This window comes from Acanthopagrus latus, chromosome 5 (genome assembly GCF_904848185.1).
Source record: "Acanthopagrus latus isolate v.2019 chromosome 5, fAcaLat1.1, whole genome shotgun sequence".
Classification (NCBI taxonomy): domain Eukaryota; kingdom Metazoa; phylum Chordata; class Actinopteri; order Spariformes; family Sparidae; genus Acanthopagrus; species Acanthopagrus latus.
Window position 1 is genome coordinate 30,924,141 of NC_051043.1, and position 12,154 is coordinate 30,936,294.

The 12,154-nt window shown below is 45.5% G+C and overlaps 1 protein-coding gene and 1 long non-coding RNA gene across 2 annotated transcripts in view; one reads left to right on the plus strand and one right to left on the minus strand.

Moving 5' to 3' along the window:
* Positions 1-11,496, plus strand: LOC119019370. The gene is made up of 4 exons (XR_005075031.1): positions 1-183; positions 3,009-3,111; positions 10,543-10,765; positions 11,385-11,496. It is a non-coding gene; the product is annotated as an uncharacterized LOC119019370 (long non-coding RNA).
* Positions 5,515-12,154, minus strand: part of LOC119019369 (bile salt-activated lipase-like) — a 7,338-nt gene continuing 698 nt past the window's right edge. Inside the window, exons 2-12 of the mRNA XM_037097869.1 lie at positions 11,946-12,093; positions 11,423-11,542; positions 10,597-10,794; positions 8,713-8,843; positions 8,052-8,159; positions 7,832-7,955; positions 7,369-7,552; positions 6,443-6,646; positions 6,163-6,360; positions 5,892-5,999; positions 5,515-5,754 (exon numbers count right to left, since the gene is read on the minus strand). Of these exons, the coding sequence (XP_036953764.1) occupies positions 5,667-5,754; positions 5,892-5,999; positions 6,163-6,360; positions 6,443-6,646; positions 7,369-7,552; positions 7,832-7,955; positions 8,052-8,159; positions 8,713-8,843; positions 10,597-10,794; positions 11,423-11,542; positions 11,946-12,093 (1,611 nt within the window). The 3' untranslated portion in view covers positions 5,515-5,666. The remainder of the gene's footprint in view (positions 5,755-5,891; positions 6,000-6,162; positions 6,361-6,442; positions 6,647-7,368; positions 7,553-7,831; positions 7,956-8,051; positions 8,160-8,712; positions 8,844-10,596; positions 10,795-11,422; positions 11,543-11,945; positions 12,094-12,154) is intronic.

The following is a 12,154-nucleotide window of genomic DNA, read 5'->3' on the forward strand; positions in this document are numbered from 1 at the left end:
ACATACCTATAACTGCGGACGCGAGTGATTATGTGATTATCGTGGAAACTCCTCGGCCTCTGCAGCAGCTGTCTGCCGTCATGTTACTGCGGTATCAAACCCAGCCGGTGGCGTTTAGCAGGCGGCGGAGCAAAGCCGGATCAGAGCCGTAATACAGTGGACAGTATCCAGTGGAAATTCGGGGTAAGCAACATCAGCAAACACTTGGAGTGCGTACATAGCATGAAGCTAAAGGAATGTGTGTGTTTGACTGCCGTAACAAAGTAAAGTTAGCAGCCTGGCTAATGCTAAAGACTGCAGCGCCGAAGCAGCAGCAATTCGGTTTCAATTCTGCGAAGTCAAGTCACGGAGTTTGTTGTTTGTTGTTAAATAGTTAATAGTCATCACGGTTGGGTAGACGCTCAAAAACCATCCATGTCCACCGGTTAAAGATCATTAAAAAAAAAAAAAGTTAAAATAAATTAATTAATTAATTAATTAAAGTACCGATAACAGTACCGTTTGTCCAGAATCTTAACAGTACCAAGAAGTACCGGTCCTCTGTATACATCCCTCCTCAACAGGCCGACTGCTGGAAGCTGTTTGACCTGAGAACATTTTACAGCTCATCATGATGTCATCACATGTGTTCAGCTGGCTTTAAGGTCTCATGTTGGAGCCTTCTGGAACATCACACACTGTGGATGGGAGATGAGTTTGTCTGATATTAATTCATCTGTTACTCAGCAACTTGTCATTTCCAGTTGTTAACGTCTTCATTTCTAATCGTTCGTAATGCCAGCCAGTGCACGTCTCAGTGTCTGATGATGTTGGTTTCTTCTTGTTACTGGAACAATGTTGTTTTTGTGTTCTTGTACTTTTGACATTGTTTAAAAATGACAAAATTAAATAGCTTTTATTACAGATATTGTCCTTCAGGCACATTTCAAATAGCTTCAGTTACAGTAAAAACAAAAGAGTCCTGATAAAGTGTCTGTGTGTCACCTGGTCAGCGAGCAGCATTTAAAGCCTTCAGGTCAAAGATGACTGCTAAGTGTCCAGCTGACTGCCAGACTTGCTCCAGTCTTCACAGTTTGTCCCGAATGCTTCCACATGTTGCAGACTTTGGCTCACTGTGTCATAACTTAACACACAGGCCGAGTTAGTCTCAGCTCATGGAGATAAACTCTTAACTTATACGGCAAAATGAATCTCTTGAAACAAAACCTAACAATCCCATTTCAAAACTGTTTTTAGCATCAAAACTTTAAACAGATGCACCTTTGAATTATTCTTTCCTAGAAGCCACAACACACAGATGTGCTTTATGCAAATCAGCTGTATTCAGTACTTTGGTTGGTTTTTGACTTTAATACAGATACATATAGATTTTTTTGTGTAAAGATTGATCCACTACAGTTGATCTAGACACATGAAAACAAAATGGAAACACTTCAGATTTTTTTGTTTGTTTTTCAGGTTTTTGCAAAAGTAAAACAAAAAAAATCCACAATAACATGGTACAACTATAATGTTCTGCAGAACACGGTGTTGTAGGGGAATGATTGGAAGACATTGAGCTGTGGAAATATCGCCTTGCATGCCGAATCCTACCATGTATGGACTTCACCTGAACAGGGTCGTGGGCATGTGGTTGACGGTCGTAAACTTTCCAGTGTCATGCTGAAAAGAACTCAGTTCAAAAATGGGCTATATGGTGGCAAGTTGAGTGCAATAAATCTATCATGGTTGGTGAACCGGTCCGGACCAGAGCAGCCCGATGGAAACTGACATTATCCCAGATGATGACAAACTGGGGCTGCTCCGGTCTGTCCTGAACTACTGTGTGTCCAGAGAGGGAGTAATGAGGGCTGTGTTGTAGGGACGAGGATGGAGCGGTGATGCAGTGTCACTGTTGCCTGCTCCCCTTCTTCATCCTCTTCCTCGTCCTGCTGCTGCTCTTCCTCTTCCTCTTTCTGCCTCCACGTTTCCAAAGTTGGCACAAAGGAGCTGAGCTCACATCAGGTGTGTTTGTAGACTGATTGGTCTACAATTAGATTTTAAATGTTTTTATGTGTGTGAGCTTGTGTGCTTTTCCAATTTTAGTTGTGTTTTGTATTTTAAATAGATGTGTTTTCCCAATGACTGCTTTATATTTCCTATTTGAATAATGTGTCTTGTGCAAAAAAGCAGTGTGTAGTGTTTTTGCAAGAAGTGTGTTGGAAAATTTCAAACAAAGTGCAAAGCGTATGTTGTGTTTGCAGAGTTGTTGGTTTTGTTTAGTGCATGGTCACCAAAGTTAGAGCAACTAGAGCAAAGGGCATAGCAACCACTTTTAGTGTTTAAGCATTAGGCAAAAACTGTAATTACCCCAAGCATGTTTTTCTGCATTATAGTTTTTAAATAAAAGGTTTTCAAATTGGACAATATATATGCTGACACTGATATATCTGTGATAAAATCAGCCGACTGATAAGTCAGTCGTGCTCCACTGTTTTGCACAATGTTCATTGTGTGTCCTTCGAGGAATTTAGATGGTGAGAAATTCAAAGGGTTCATGTAACTGACAATAATCCCGCTTGTGGTTTGTTGTGAGAAACATGAGGAAAATCTGCCTGAATAAACTCAATCCACTGCTACAATGTAAAGGTGTATTTACTCATTACTTTAATACTGACATAAAAAGACTATTGTAGTAGGGAGAGAAGGAAGATAACTGGATAAAATAGAATTGTAGAATTAGAAATGTCACAGTTATGGTTAAGGCATCCTGCAACAATGTGCACATGTGGAGGTGTACCAAGGTGTGTCGGAGAAGGATGGTGCTCCCATTCAAATCTAACAAATCACCTGACACCCGGTTTTTACGAAGAAAGGTGGTTTAGTCTGTGAGTGGTTGAGATGATCCTGTTAGTTTGATGTCCATGATGAAATAAGCTACATTTCACTCCTTCTGACCTGCATTTAATCAGTGCAGGTCAGCGTTTAGCAAGCTAATGATACTCACCAGTTGCCCCGTCCCTCATCAGTTGCCCCGCCCCCATCTTTTGTCTCTGCCCATCCCATCCATTGTCTCCGTCCCGCCCAGCAGACTGAACAACAAACCCCGACCCAGTGAACCATCTCAGCCAGGTGAGCAACACTGTGTTGAATGACATGTCAGTTAGCATCATTATGGGGGTCTGTGGGAATTATTGCTCTTAATATTTTCCCACATGTTGATCTGAATATTCATCATACTGATCATATTTTGTACAAATTGTACAAATGAATCCAAATCTATCAATAATCTTAATAAATAAACTTGATCCACACAATAAATATCAGTTGTATTGGTGGTGAAAGAGAACTGCAGGCAGTTTGGGTCAATATTCTGCAGTGCTGGTTACCAATAACTTTACTATAAAAATGACACTGAGACTGCTGAAAAGCCCTTTAACACATTTCTTACAGAGCGTATTAATCTGGCATCAAATAGTAGATCCACAGTAGATCAAACATCAGACTGTCAGTGTTGGACTACAAGAGACAAGACAGTTGCAAAGGTGGAGTTCTGTACAGCCTTGAATGGGTCGACTGGGTCCTGGAGACGTGGTCACAGCAGCTGCGCAGGGCCGGTGTGGTCGCTGGTGACGGGGCCCAATGTGATAATGTTTCATGGGGTCCAACATCCCTGGTGGCGCTGCTGATTACAGTGTCCTGTGAGGTGATATTCCTTGTTTGGTAAAGAAGAGTGAAACTAATAACATAATCAGTAATATGTACTGATCTCATTCCAGATGTTTTGTGTTATATAATCATGGTGATACTTCACACCATGTAAGGGTCAGGTGCTGTTTGCAGGTCGTACACTGCATGAAACAGAACTTCCACGCAGCTGTAAGTTACCTGAAGCAAGTCAGAGTTAATCAGTTCAATCGTTCATTTACTGAAGTTAGCAAGTTTGTGGATTTCTCATCATCTCACGTGTTGTTAACTGGCAGGATTATATCAATCTGTGTTGTGTCTTCTGGCTCTAACGTCTATCCCTCAGAACAGGAAGAGAGAGATCGCTGCATTAATGCTTATTGATATGCTGGAGGAAGCATCAACCCACTGAGAAGAAAGATCAATAAATCCATCAATTAATGGAAAAATGGCTGTTTGTTGCCACCTTGAGACATTTGTATGAAACTGCAGCTTGATGTGTGATTGTGTGTGATGTTGGACAGGCAGTCAGTTGGTTAACAGTCATCCTTGATTTGAAGGCTTTATACAGCGTTCTGCTCACTGAGCAGGTGACACTCAGACACTTTATCACAGCTCTGATCTTTGCTCTCACAAGGAGAAGTTGTTAAGGCTTTCGATGTGATTCACACTTCTGCCTTGATGGAAGGTTTCGTCCGTCTCCACTCAGAAGATGTGAACAGTTCTCAACTGAGGCGCAGACAACAGTAACATGACTTCCCATCTTCCTGAAACAGACAGCGAGGTCACAGGTAGTTTATTCCCTAGATGATCTTCTTGTCATGGTTCTGTGTCTCGTGGTGTCTTGTATTTGATTTCCATGCCTTCTTGTGTCCTTTCAGTGTCTCCTGTGTTCTTCCGTCTGTGCATGTTTGTCTCCCTCTGTCTGTCAGTGTTTTGTCCTCTGTGCTTCCCCTCTCGTTACCTCACCTGGCCTCCTCCCTCCTCTCTCTCCTCACCTGTTCCTCGTCTCATCGTCAGTGTCTGTGTATTTAGTCTCTGCTTTCCCTCTTGTCTTTGTCCATTCATGGCTTCTGTCTGGTGTTTGAGTTTGAGTGATGTCCTCCCTGAATTCCTAGTGTTTCCTCGTATGTCTCCCAGTGGTATGTGTTTTTTTGGATTTTGATTCTTGCGGTTTTGATTTGAACTTTTCTTTTTGTTTGCATGTTGTTCAGCTGTTTTAGCCTTGGTAGCTACTTTGCTTTTGTCCCCTTTTGTCTGTGTTTTGTACCAGGCTTACCAAGCCAAGCTTGCTTTTTGTTTCTCTCTGATCTTGTCTCCTGTCTAACTACGTTTGTTCATCAGTTTTCCATCTAATTAGGGTGTTTTTTTTGTTTTGTTTTTTGTTTGTTTGTTTTGTTTTTCCCCATCAACATGAAGTTTTTCTGTTGAATGTTGAGAAGTCTAAAAAACATTCTGTCTCCAGTGGACGTTGTTCTAACGTTGTACAGACGTTAAAAGGCGTCTACAGGAGGTGATCCTGCTCAGTGGGGTGAGGAGGGGGAGTAAAGGGTGAGGCCTCTCCTCTGTACGTTCATATATTAACATATGTTCACCTACAGACATGTTGAATATCATCTGTAGACTTCAGAATCAGCTGAGCTCCAGTGGAGTCCAGCAGTCAGAGTAGAAGTAATATAAAATGTGAATATTACAGTACCTTCAAATACTAATGAAGTACTGGACCACTCACTTCAGCATCAGGCAGAAACTGATCAAATGATTTTGTCCTGAAGATGGTGACAGTGTTAAAATCACAGAGTGTAGATCAGCTTCATTTATGACAAAGAAGAGTTTGTTTTCCTCAGATTATGGTGTTCATTATTCCGTTTATTAGTGTATTTACCATAATCACTCTTTTGTCTAATATTAATAATCCAGTTATAAGTAATCACAACACTACAGGGAAATAAGTCAGAACAGTCTCAGTGACTGTTTCTGTCTTCTTCTCTCTTCAGCCATCAGGCTGCTTCTTCTTCTCTCCTGACTGACGGCAGCTGGCTGTAGGTTTGAGTCCAGTAATTGACGTAGTATGATCGTAGATCGTAGCTGAACACAGACAGCAGAGGAAGATCAGCAGGCCGAACACAGTATAAAAGTACAACAGTACATAGTACAGTATTGTATGGTGCAGTAAGATGTAGTACAGTGCAGCAATGAGCGGTAAGGTGTGGTGGGTGCAGTACCTGACGGAGGACTTGGTGATCTTGTTGTTGATGATCATGTACGGCTGGTGGTATTTGGTGAAGGCCGGCCAGGGAGCAGGAACTTTACTGTCACCAATACTGGGATCACTGGACAGGATGAGAGGGAGAGGTCACACCAGTTCAAGAGAAGCAGGACCCGTTCAGACCAGTTCAGACCAGTATAGACTCCTCCAGACCTGGTCCAGGGTCAAAAACAGATCCGTGAGTTCTGAGATTAGGTGTGTGTTTGCAGTGCATGCTGGGAGTTTACCCAGTCTTGGCGAAGTTGGTCCAATATGCAATCATGTACTGGGACAGATCTCGGTGTCGGGGGAAGTAGACGAGCGGTGTGGCGAAGGGTTTACCGAACAGGTACTGCAGGTCCTCAGCGTGCTCCGCCTCCACCCAGCGAGGGAATCCTGGGATACGAGTCTTCATGTTGAACAGGTAGGAGAAGGTACGGGCTCCACTGAGGGACAAACAACAGGAGCAAATAAAAACAGCTACAGCAGAAACTCTAAAGCTGACCTTCAGACCAATCAGAGCCAAACCTGGAGTGCTGGGCGTGCAGCTTGAGGGCGATCTGAGTGGGAACCAGGAACAGGAAGTCCGTCTCGATGTCAGCCACCGTCTTCTTCACCACTGCCTGCTCCGGAAACGACCCCCAGTTAGACGTGTAGACGCTGTAGGCAGAGTCAACGGCGGCACTCCCCTTCTCCTTTGTCAGGCCTTGCAGGAGACCTCTCACCTGCTTCCTAAGGAGGAGGAGGAGGTTACGCCACCAGAATATCTCCCCAGAAAAGTTTCTGAGTTGGCAGTTTCCCCCTGATTCCGCTCTTTATGCCTAGCCATGCTGACTGTCTCCAAACCTTCATGTGTATGTTGATCAGAGGTGATTCTCCTCCAGTCGGCTCGTCCTGGATGTTGCAGACTCCCCCCACCCCCCAACATGCAAACCCACCCCCCATCCCACACTCAGCCCCCCTGCTCCACTCTGTCCCTCTCGTCTCTCCAGGTGAGAAATGAGCTGAGGAAGATGAAGGTGAAGAAGGCTACAGGTCCAGATGGGATCAGCTCCAGGCTCCTCAAGTCTTGTGCAGACCAGCTGTGCAGGATTGTGGAATATATTTTCAACCTGAGCCTGAAGCTGGGAAAAGTGCCACTGCTGTGGAAAACCTCCTGTGTGGTCCCAGAACCAAAGATCATCACCAAAAAGACTTTAGCTACAGACGAGTTACTGTCACTTCACACCTGATGAAGACCCTGGAGCGGCTGGTCCTCGTCCATCTCCACCCTCTGGTGGGTCCTTTTATGGACCCTCTCCAATTTGCATATCAATCAAATTGTCTGGTTTTGTGTTTTGTCATATTCTGTCATTTGGCTGCTGGGACAAACACATTTCCCCATTTATGGGACATTAAAGGATTTCTGATGCTGGTTTTTCAAAGTAAAAGCCCTGACTACATGGTGAACTCACACTGTGGTGTCGTTTCTGATGTTGATTGAAGGAACGTCAACTCCGGCGAAGATATGTCCGTCCATGCTGTTGACTCCGGCCAGGTAATCAAACTGAGCTGCGTTGTGAAACAGTTGACTGGGCTCGTCGGGGATGAAGTCTCCGTCCACCACCGGAGCCAGTTCGAGGAGGTCCATGACTACACCTACAGAGGACAGAGACGCTGAGACACAACATCCACCCACAGACCTGAGCTCAGCTGTCTGATGAGTCCACCAGGTTCAGGTGGTTGAGGCGCTCTGTGCAAGCTTTACGTATGTCTTTATTTCTGCAGATTGTCTTGAATTTCAAAGCGGTGTCATGAGAAACATACTCAAAGGAAGCTTCTAAGAAAAAGTTATAGTGCACCACTACATCTTCATATTCAAAAAACTTGAGTCCACATCAGAGTTACAGAGACAACAGGAAGTCCAACAGTTCTGACCTTTTCCCAGAATCAGCAACACGTCGATTTTTCCCGCCATGGTGAGACCGATCGGGTCGCTCATCTTCAAACATGTTAACATCTTGTCTTCATCAGTTCTCCAACAGCCGACTTTACGAGCAATCTGCAGACACAGAGACAACATCTGAATATCAACAAGGAGCTGAAGGAGAATCAGTCAGAGTGATCAGGTTGATCTCATGGGTCTGGTGTCTGTCACCTTCTTGGTGAGAGCCATCGGGCTCCTCTGAAGAGCCCAGGGACTGAGAGCCACGCCACACTGAGTGATCGCTCTGCGGAACAACCCTTTACTGTAGGGAGACAGCATCTGAGGAGGCAGACGGGTCAGACGGGTCAGACAGACGGGTCAGGCACAGACGGGTCAGGCACAGACGGGTCAGGCACAGACGGGTCAGGCACAGACGGGTCAGAGGCAGACGGGTCAGACGGGTCAGAGTCAGACGGGTCAGACAGACGGGTCAGACGGGTCAGAGGCAGACGGGTCAGACAGACGGGTCAGACGGGTCAGACAGACGGGTCAGACGGGTCAGAGGCAGACGGGTCAGACAGACGGGTCAGACGGGTCAGAGGCAGACGGGTCAGACAGACGGGTCAGACGGGTCAGAGGCAGACGGGTCAGACGGGTCAGACACAGACGTCTGTTCAGGTTCATGAGATAAACAGTCACTGAGACTTAATTCATGAATGATTTTATGAAACTTTGATTCTATATTTTAAACGATCTCATTTGTCTTCACCTGAGTTGTGACTCACAAATCAGCTCATGATGAGCCAGTGATCATACATTTAACATTATGTCTATTAATCATAACTGAAAAATACAGTTTTCTTTGGTTTAGTAGGTTTTTGTGACCTCTGACCTGGTAGCTGACGCTCGCAGCGCCGGCTGATTGGCCGAAGATGGTGATGTTGTCGGGGTTTCCTCCGAACGCTCTGATGTTCCTGCGGACCCAGGAGATAGCAGCATGCTGATCCCACAGACCGTAGTTACCTGAGGGGGAAACAATCACCTGTTCCTGCTTCTGCGTCCAGTTGTGTAAACCAGCCTAAATGATTTAACTCCATCCCCTCTGACCTCTGACCCTCATCACCACTGTGGGATTGATGACTTGTTACATGCATCATCTGTTGTTTCCTGTCGCACCAACCTGAGCTACACCTGAGCCTCCTCCAACCTGCTCAGCACACCTCAGGAGCTTTTAGCAGCTGAGCTAACAGTTTATCTGTGAACAGGCTGATAATACAGCAAACACGGCATGTCTCTTATCACAGGCATGCTGGGAAATCATCAGCAGGTGTCAGAACGCATTAGATCATCTTGGTGAGACCTCAGTGACCTGCTGAGCTGCAGCAGGAGGAGCATCACACCTGATGTGTGGATATTAACTGATAGCTAATCAATAACAGATCATCAGCAGCCCTTTTCACTCAGGGTCGCTGCATTATCGCTGTTTGCCTATTCACCGAGCAGCTCCGGCATGAAGACGCACCGCTGTGTGATTCACACAGAGAGCTGGCGCTTCGATCTGTTATGACCAAGGCTAATCTCTCTATTGTTCAGGTGATCAGAAACTCCTCCCCATTATTGCGTCCTGATCTCTGGCACCTGCTGGGAGGCCTTTAAGAGCTCTCACTGCAGCTTGGGCCTGCTGCAACACCACCAGCCTCCACCTTTGGTTTTCTTTGTTATCCATGGTTTGTCTTTTGTTGGGCAATAAAGTTACTTTGGCTACACCTGATTGTTGTTTGACTCCTGAGTTGCTTCCCAAGAGCCGTGGTTGTAACAGATCCTAAAGAGGCATGAGGGTATGATGACGTCACGATGACGTCACGATGGCATCATGATGATGACGTCTGTGTGTTTCCAACATGTTTCCCAGGTGTCCTCCTGTCAATCTGAACCTCCTGACAGTTTAAAATCACATGGATGCTGTTATAATGTGTAGTGATGGAGATCCTGACCCAGCAAACATCCTGAACGTGACAACGTGACGTTTTCACTCTGAGTGACATCATTACATCATCTCCAACAGTGATCTGGACCTGTCTGACTCTGTCACTGTGGGGACGGAGGCTGACCGTCACCATGACAACAGGAACTACAACAACACAAACACTTGGTAATTCTTTTGTGGGTGCAGGTGTTGTTTTTCAGACAGTCAGGACAGACAGTCAGGACAGACAGGAGGACAGACAGTCAGGACAGACAGCAGGACAGACGCCTCTCCACATATATCTGCAATATTGTTTTTCCTCATAAGTTGCCAAAGACAGTTACAGTTACTACGTTACTGTTGTTTGGTCCTGTAATGTTGCTTTGTGGGACATTTCTCAGTATGTAGTTGAGTGAAGGACCTGTGTAGTTATCAGACTGTCAGACTGACACGCCCTCCACACACCACGCCAGCTTATCCATCCACTGGTTCAGTTCTCCAATACTGCACCTCTGATTCTACCTCCAGAGGTGGATCAGCGCCAGAGCGAAATTTCGCCCCTCACATTTCACATTCAAACAGAGGAGGGAGGCGGCGTTTAGCTCAGTCGGTGGATCAGCGTCCCATGTACAGAGGCTGTGTCCTCGCTGCAGCAGCCCTGGGTTTGAGTCGCGGCCCGGGGCCCTTTGCTGCGTGTCACTCCTCCTCTCTCTCATGCTGTTCCCTGGTGTATCTCCATGTGTTCTATCAATAAAGGCCTGGATTCAAACGGCAGTGTGAGTGGGGCTAGTGTGAGTGTTGGTGTGAGACCTGGCAGTCGAGCGTCTCCGGAGCTCAGGAAGCCCATCGTCCCGACTCTGTAGTTGACAGTGACGATTATGACGTCGCCCCTGTCGGCCATCTCCTTCCCGTCGTACAGGGAGTCTCCCAGGATCGCCACGTCGTTGGACGCTCCCAACAGGAAGGCTCCTCCGAACAGGTACACCATCACCGGCAGGTTGGTCGACACTGATGGACAGAGAGAGACAGAGGATCGTTTCATTATCATCATCAATCAGTCAGCTGTCAGGCTGCATTCAAGAGATGAGGAAAACCTCCAACACGACTAGACTTGATCATATTTCCCTTAAATTCTTCAAGTCAAAGAAACACAGCAGAGTCTGATGATACAACAAGTTCCAACATTAGATAAGATCACATCCTCATGCACAGTACAAGCACAGAGACAACGAAGTGCAGTCAGCATGTAACTACAAGTGCAACAAGCCAGTAAAGTGAGTTCAGTACAAATACTGCAGTGAAGACTGATATAACAGTATGTACAGTATGTGAATATGACTGGTAGTGCTAAAGGTGGGGTACAGATGTAATTAGTCACCAGGTCACCGTGTTGTGGAATTCAGCAGGGTGACATTAAAATATGTATATTAATATATCTACATTATTATATTTACATTAATATATTTACATTAACATATTTACATTATTAATGTATTGGATGATTCTGTTGTGTTGCAGGTTGGAGTTGAATCAGAAACATAAAAGTGTTAACAAAATGTCTTTTAGCGAACGTCCCTTTAATCACTTCCTGTTGACAGGGTGATGATCAGCAGGTGTTCCTGCGTGTGTTACGTACATGATCGTCCCTGTGGAACGAAGATGTTCAGGTAGAGACAGTCCTCGCTGCCCTGGGTTTCTGTCTGCAGCAGCGTCACCTGCAGGCAGCGATCCCGATACTTTGTGGCCTTCAGGACTCCTGAAACAAACAAACAAACAAACAAACACTTGAATGTGTTCCGTCAACACATTAATCTAGAGAAGGACTGAGTGAGCTGATGAGAGCATAGTGATGCTGATGGAGTGTGTTTAAATGTTGGACTTATTGTTGAGTCAGATGGATGTTTCCACCTGCTTTATGCTAAGCTAAGCTAAATGCTTCTTCTTGGGTCACTGTTTTATCACAGCCACAAACATTTTTAACTTTAACTTCTGGACTGAATCAAAAAATAAACTCACATAACACATTTGTGAATACCTTAACCCTAACCCATGTTCAGCTGTGTGTGTGTGTGTGTGTGTGTGTGTGTGTGTGTGTGTGTGTGTGTGTGTGTGTGTGTGTGTGTGTGTGTGTGTGTGTGTGTGTGTGTGTGTTGAGTTACCACTCCATCCAGGATGAGGTGTTGGTTTCTCCCATCGTCCCGGGACGTCAGCGAAGGGGATCCCTTTAAAGACATCAACAGTCCTGAACAGCCCCATCCTGTGACTCCGCCCCTCCACCTGCCCCCCCTCAGTCTGCACCACACCCAGCTACACGCACACACACACACACACAATGTTTTGACTGTCAAAGAAGCCGATTATTTTGTAG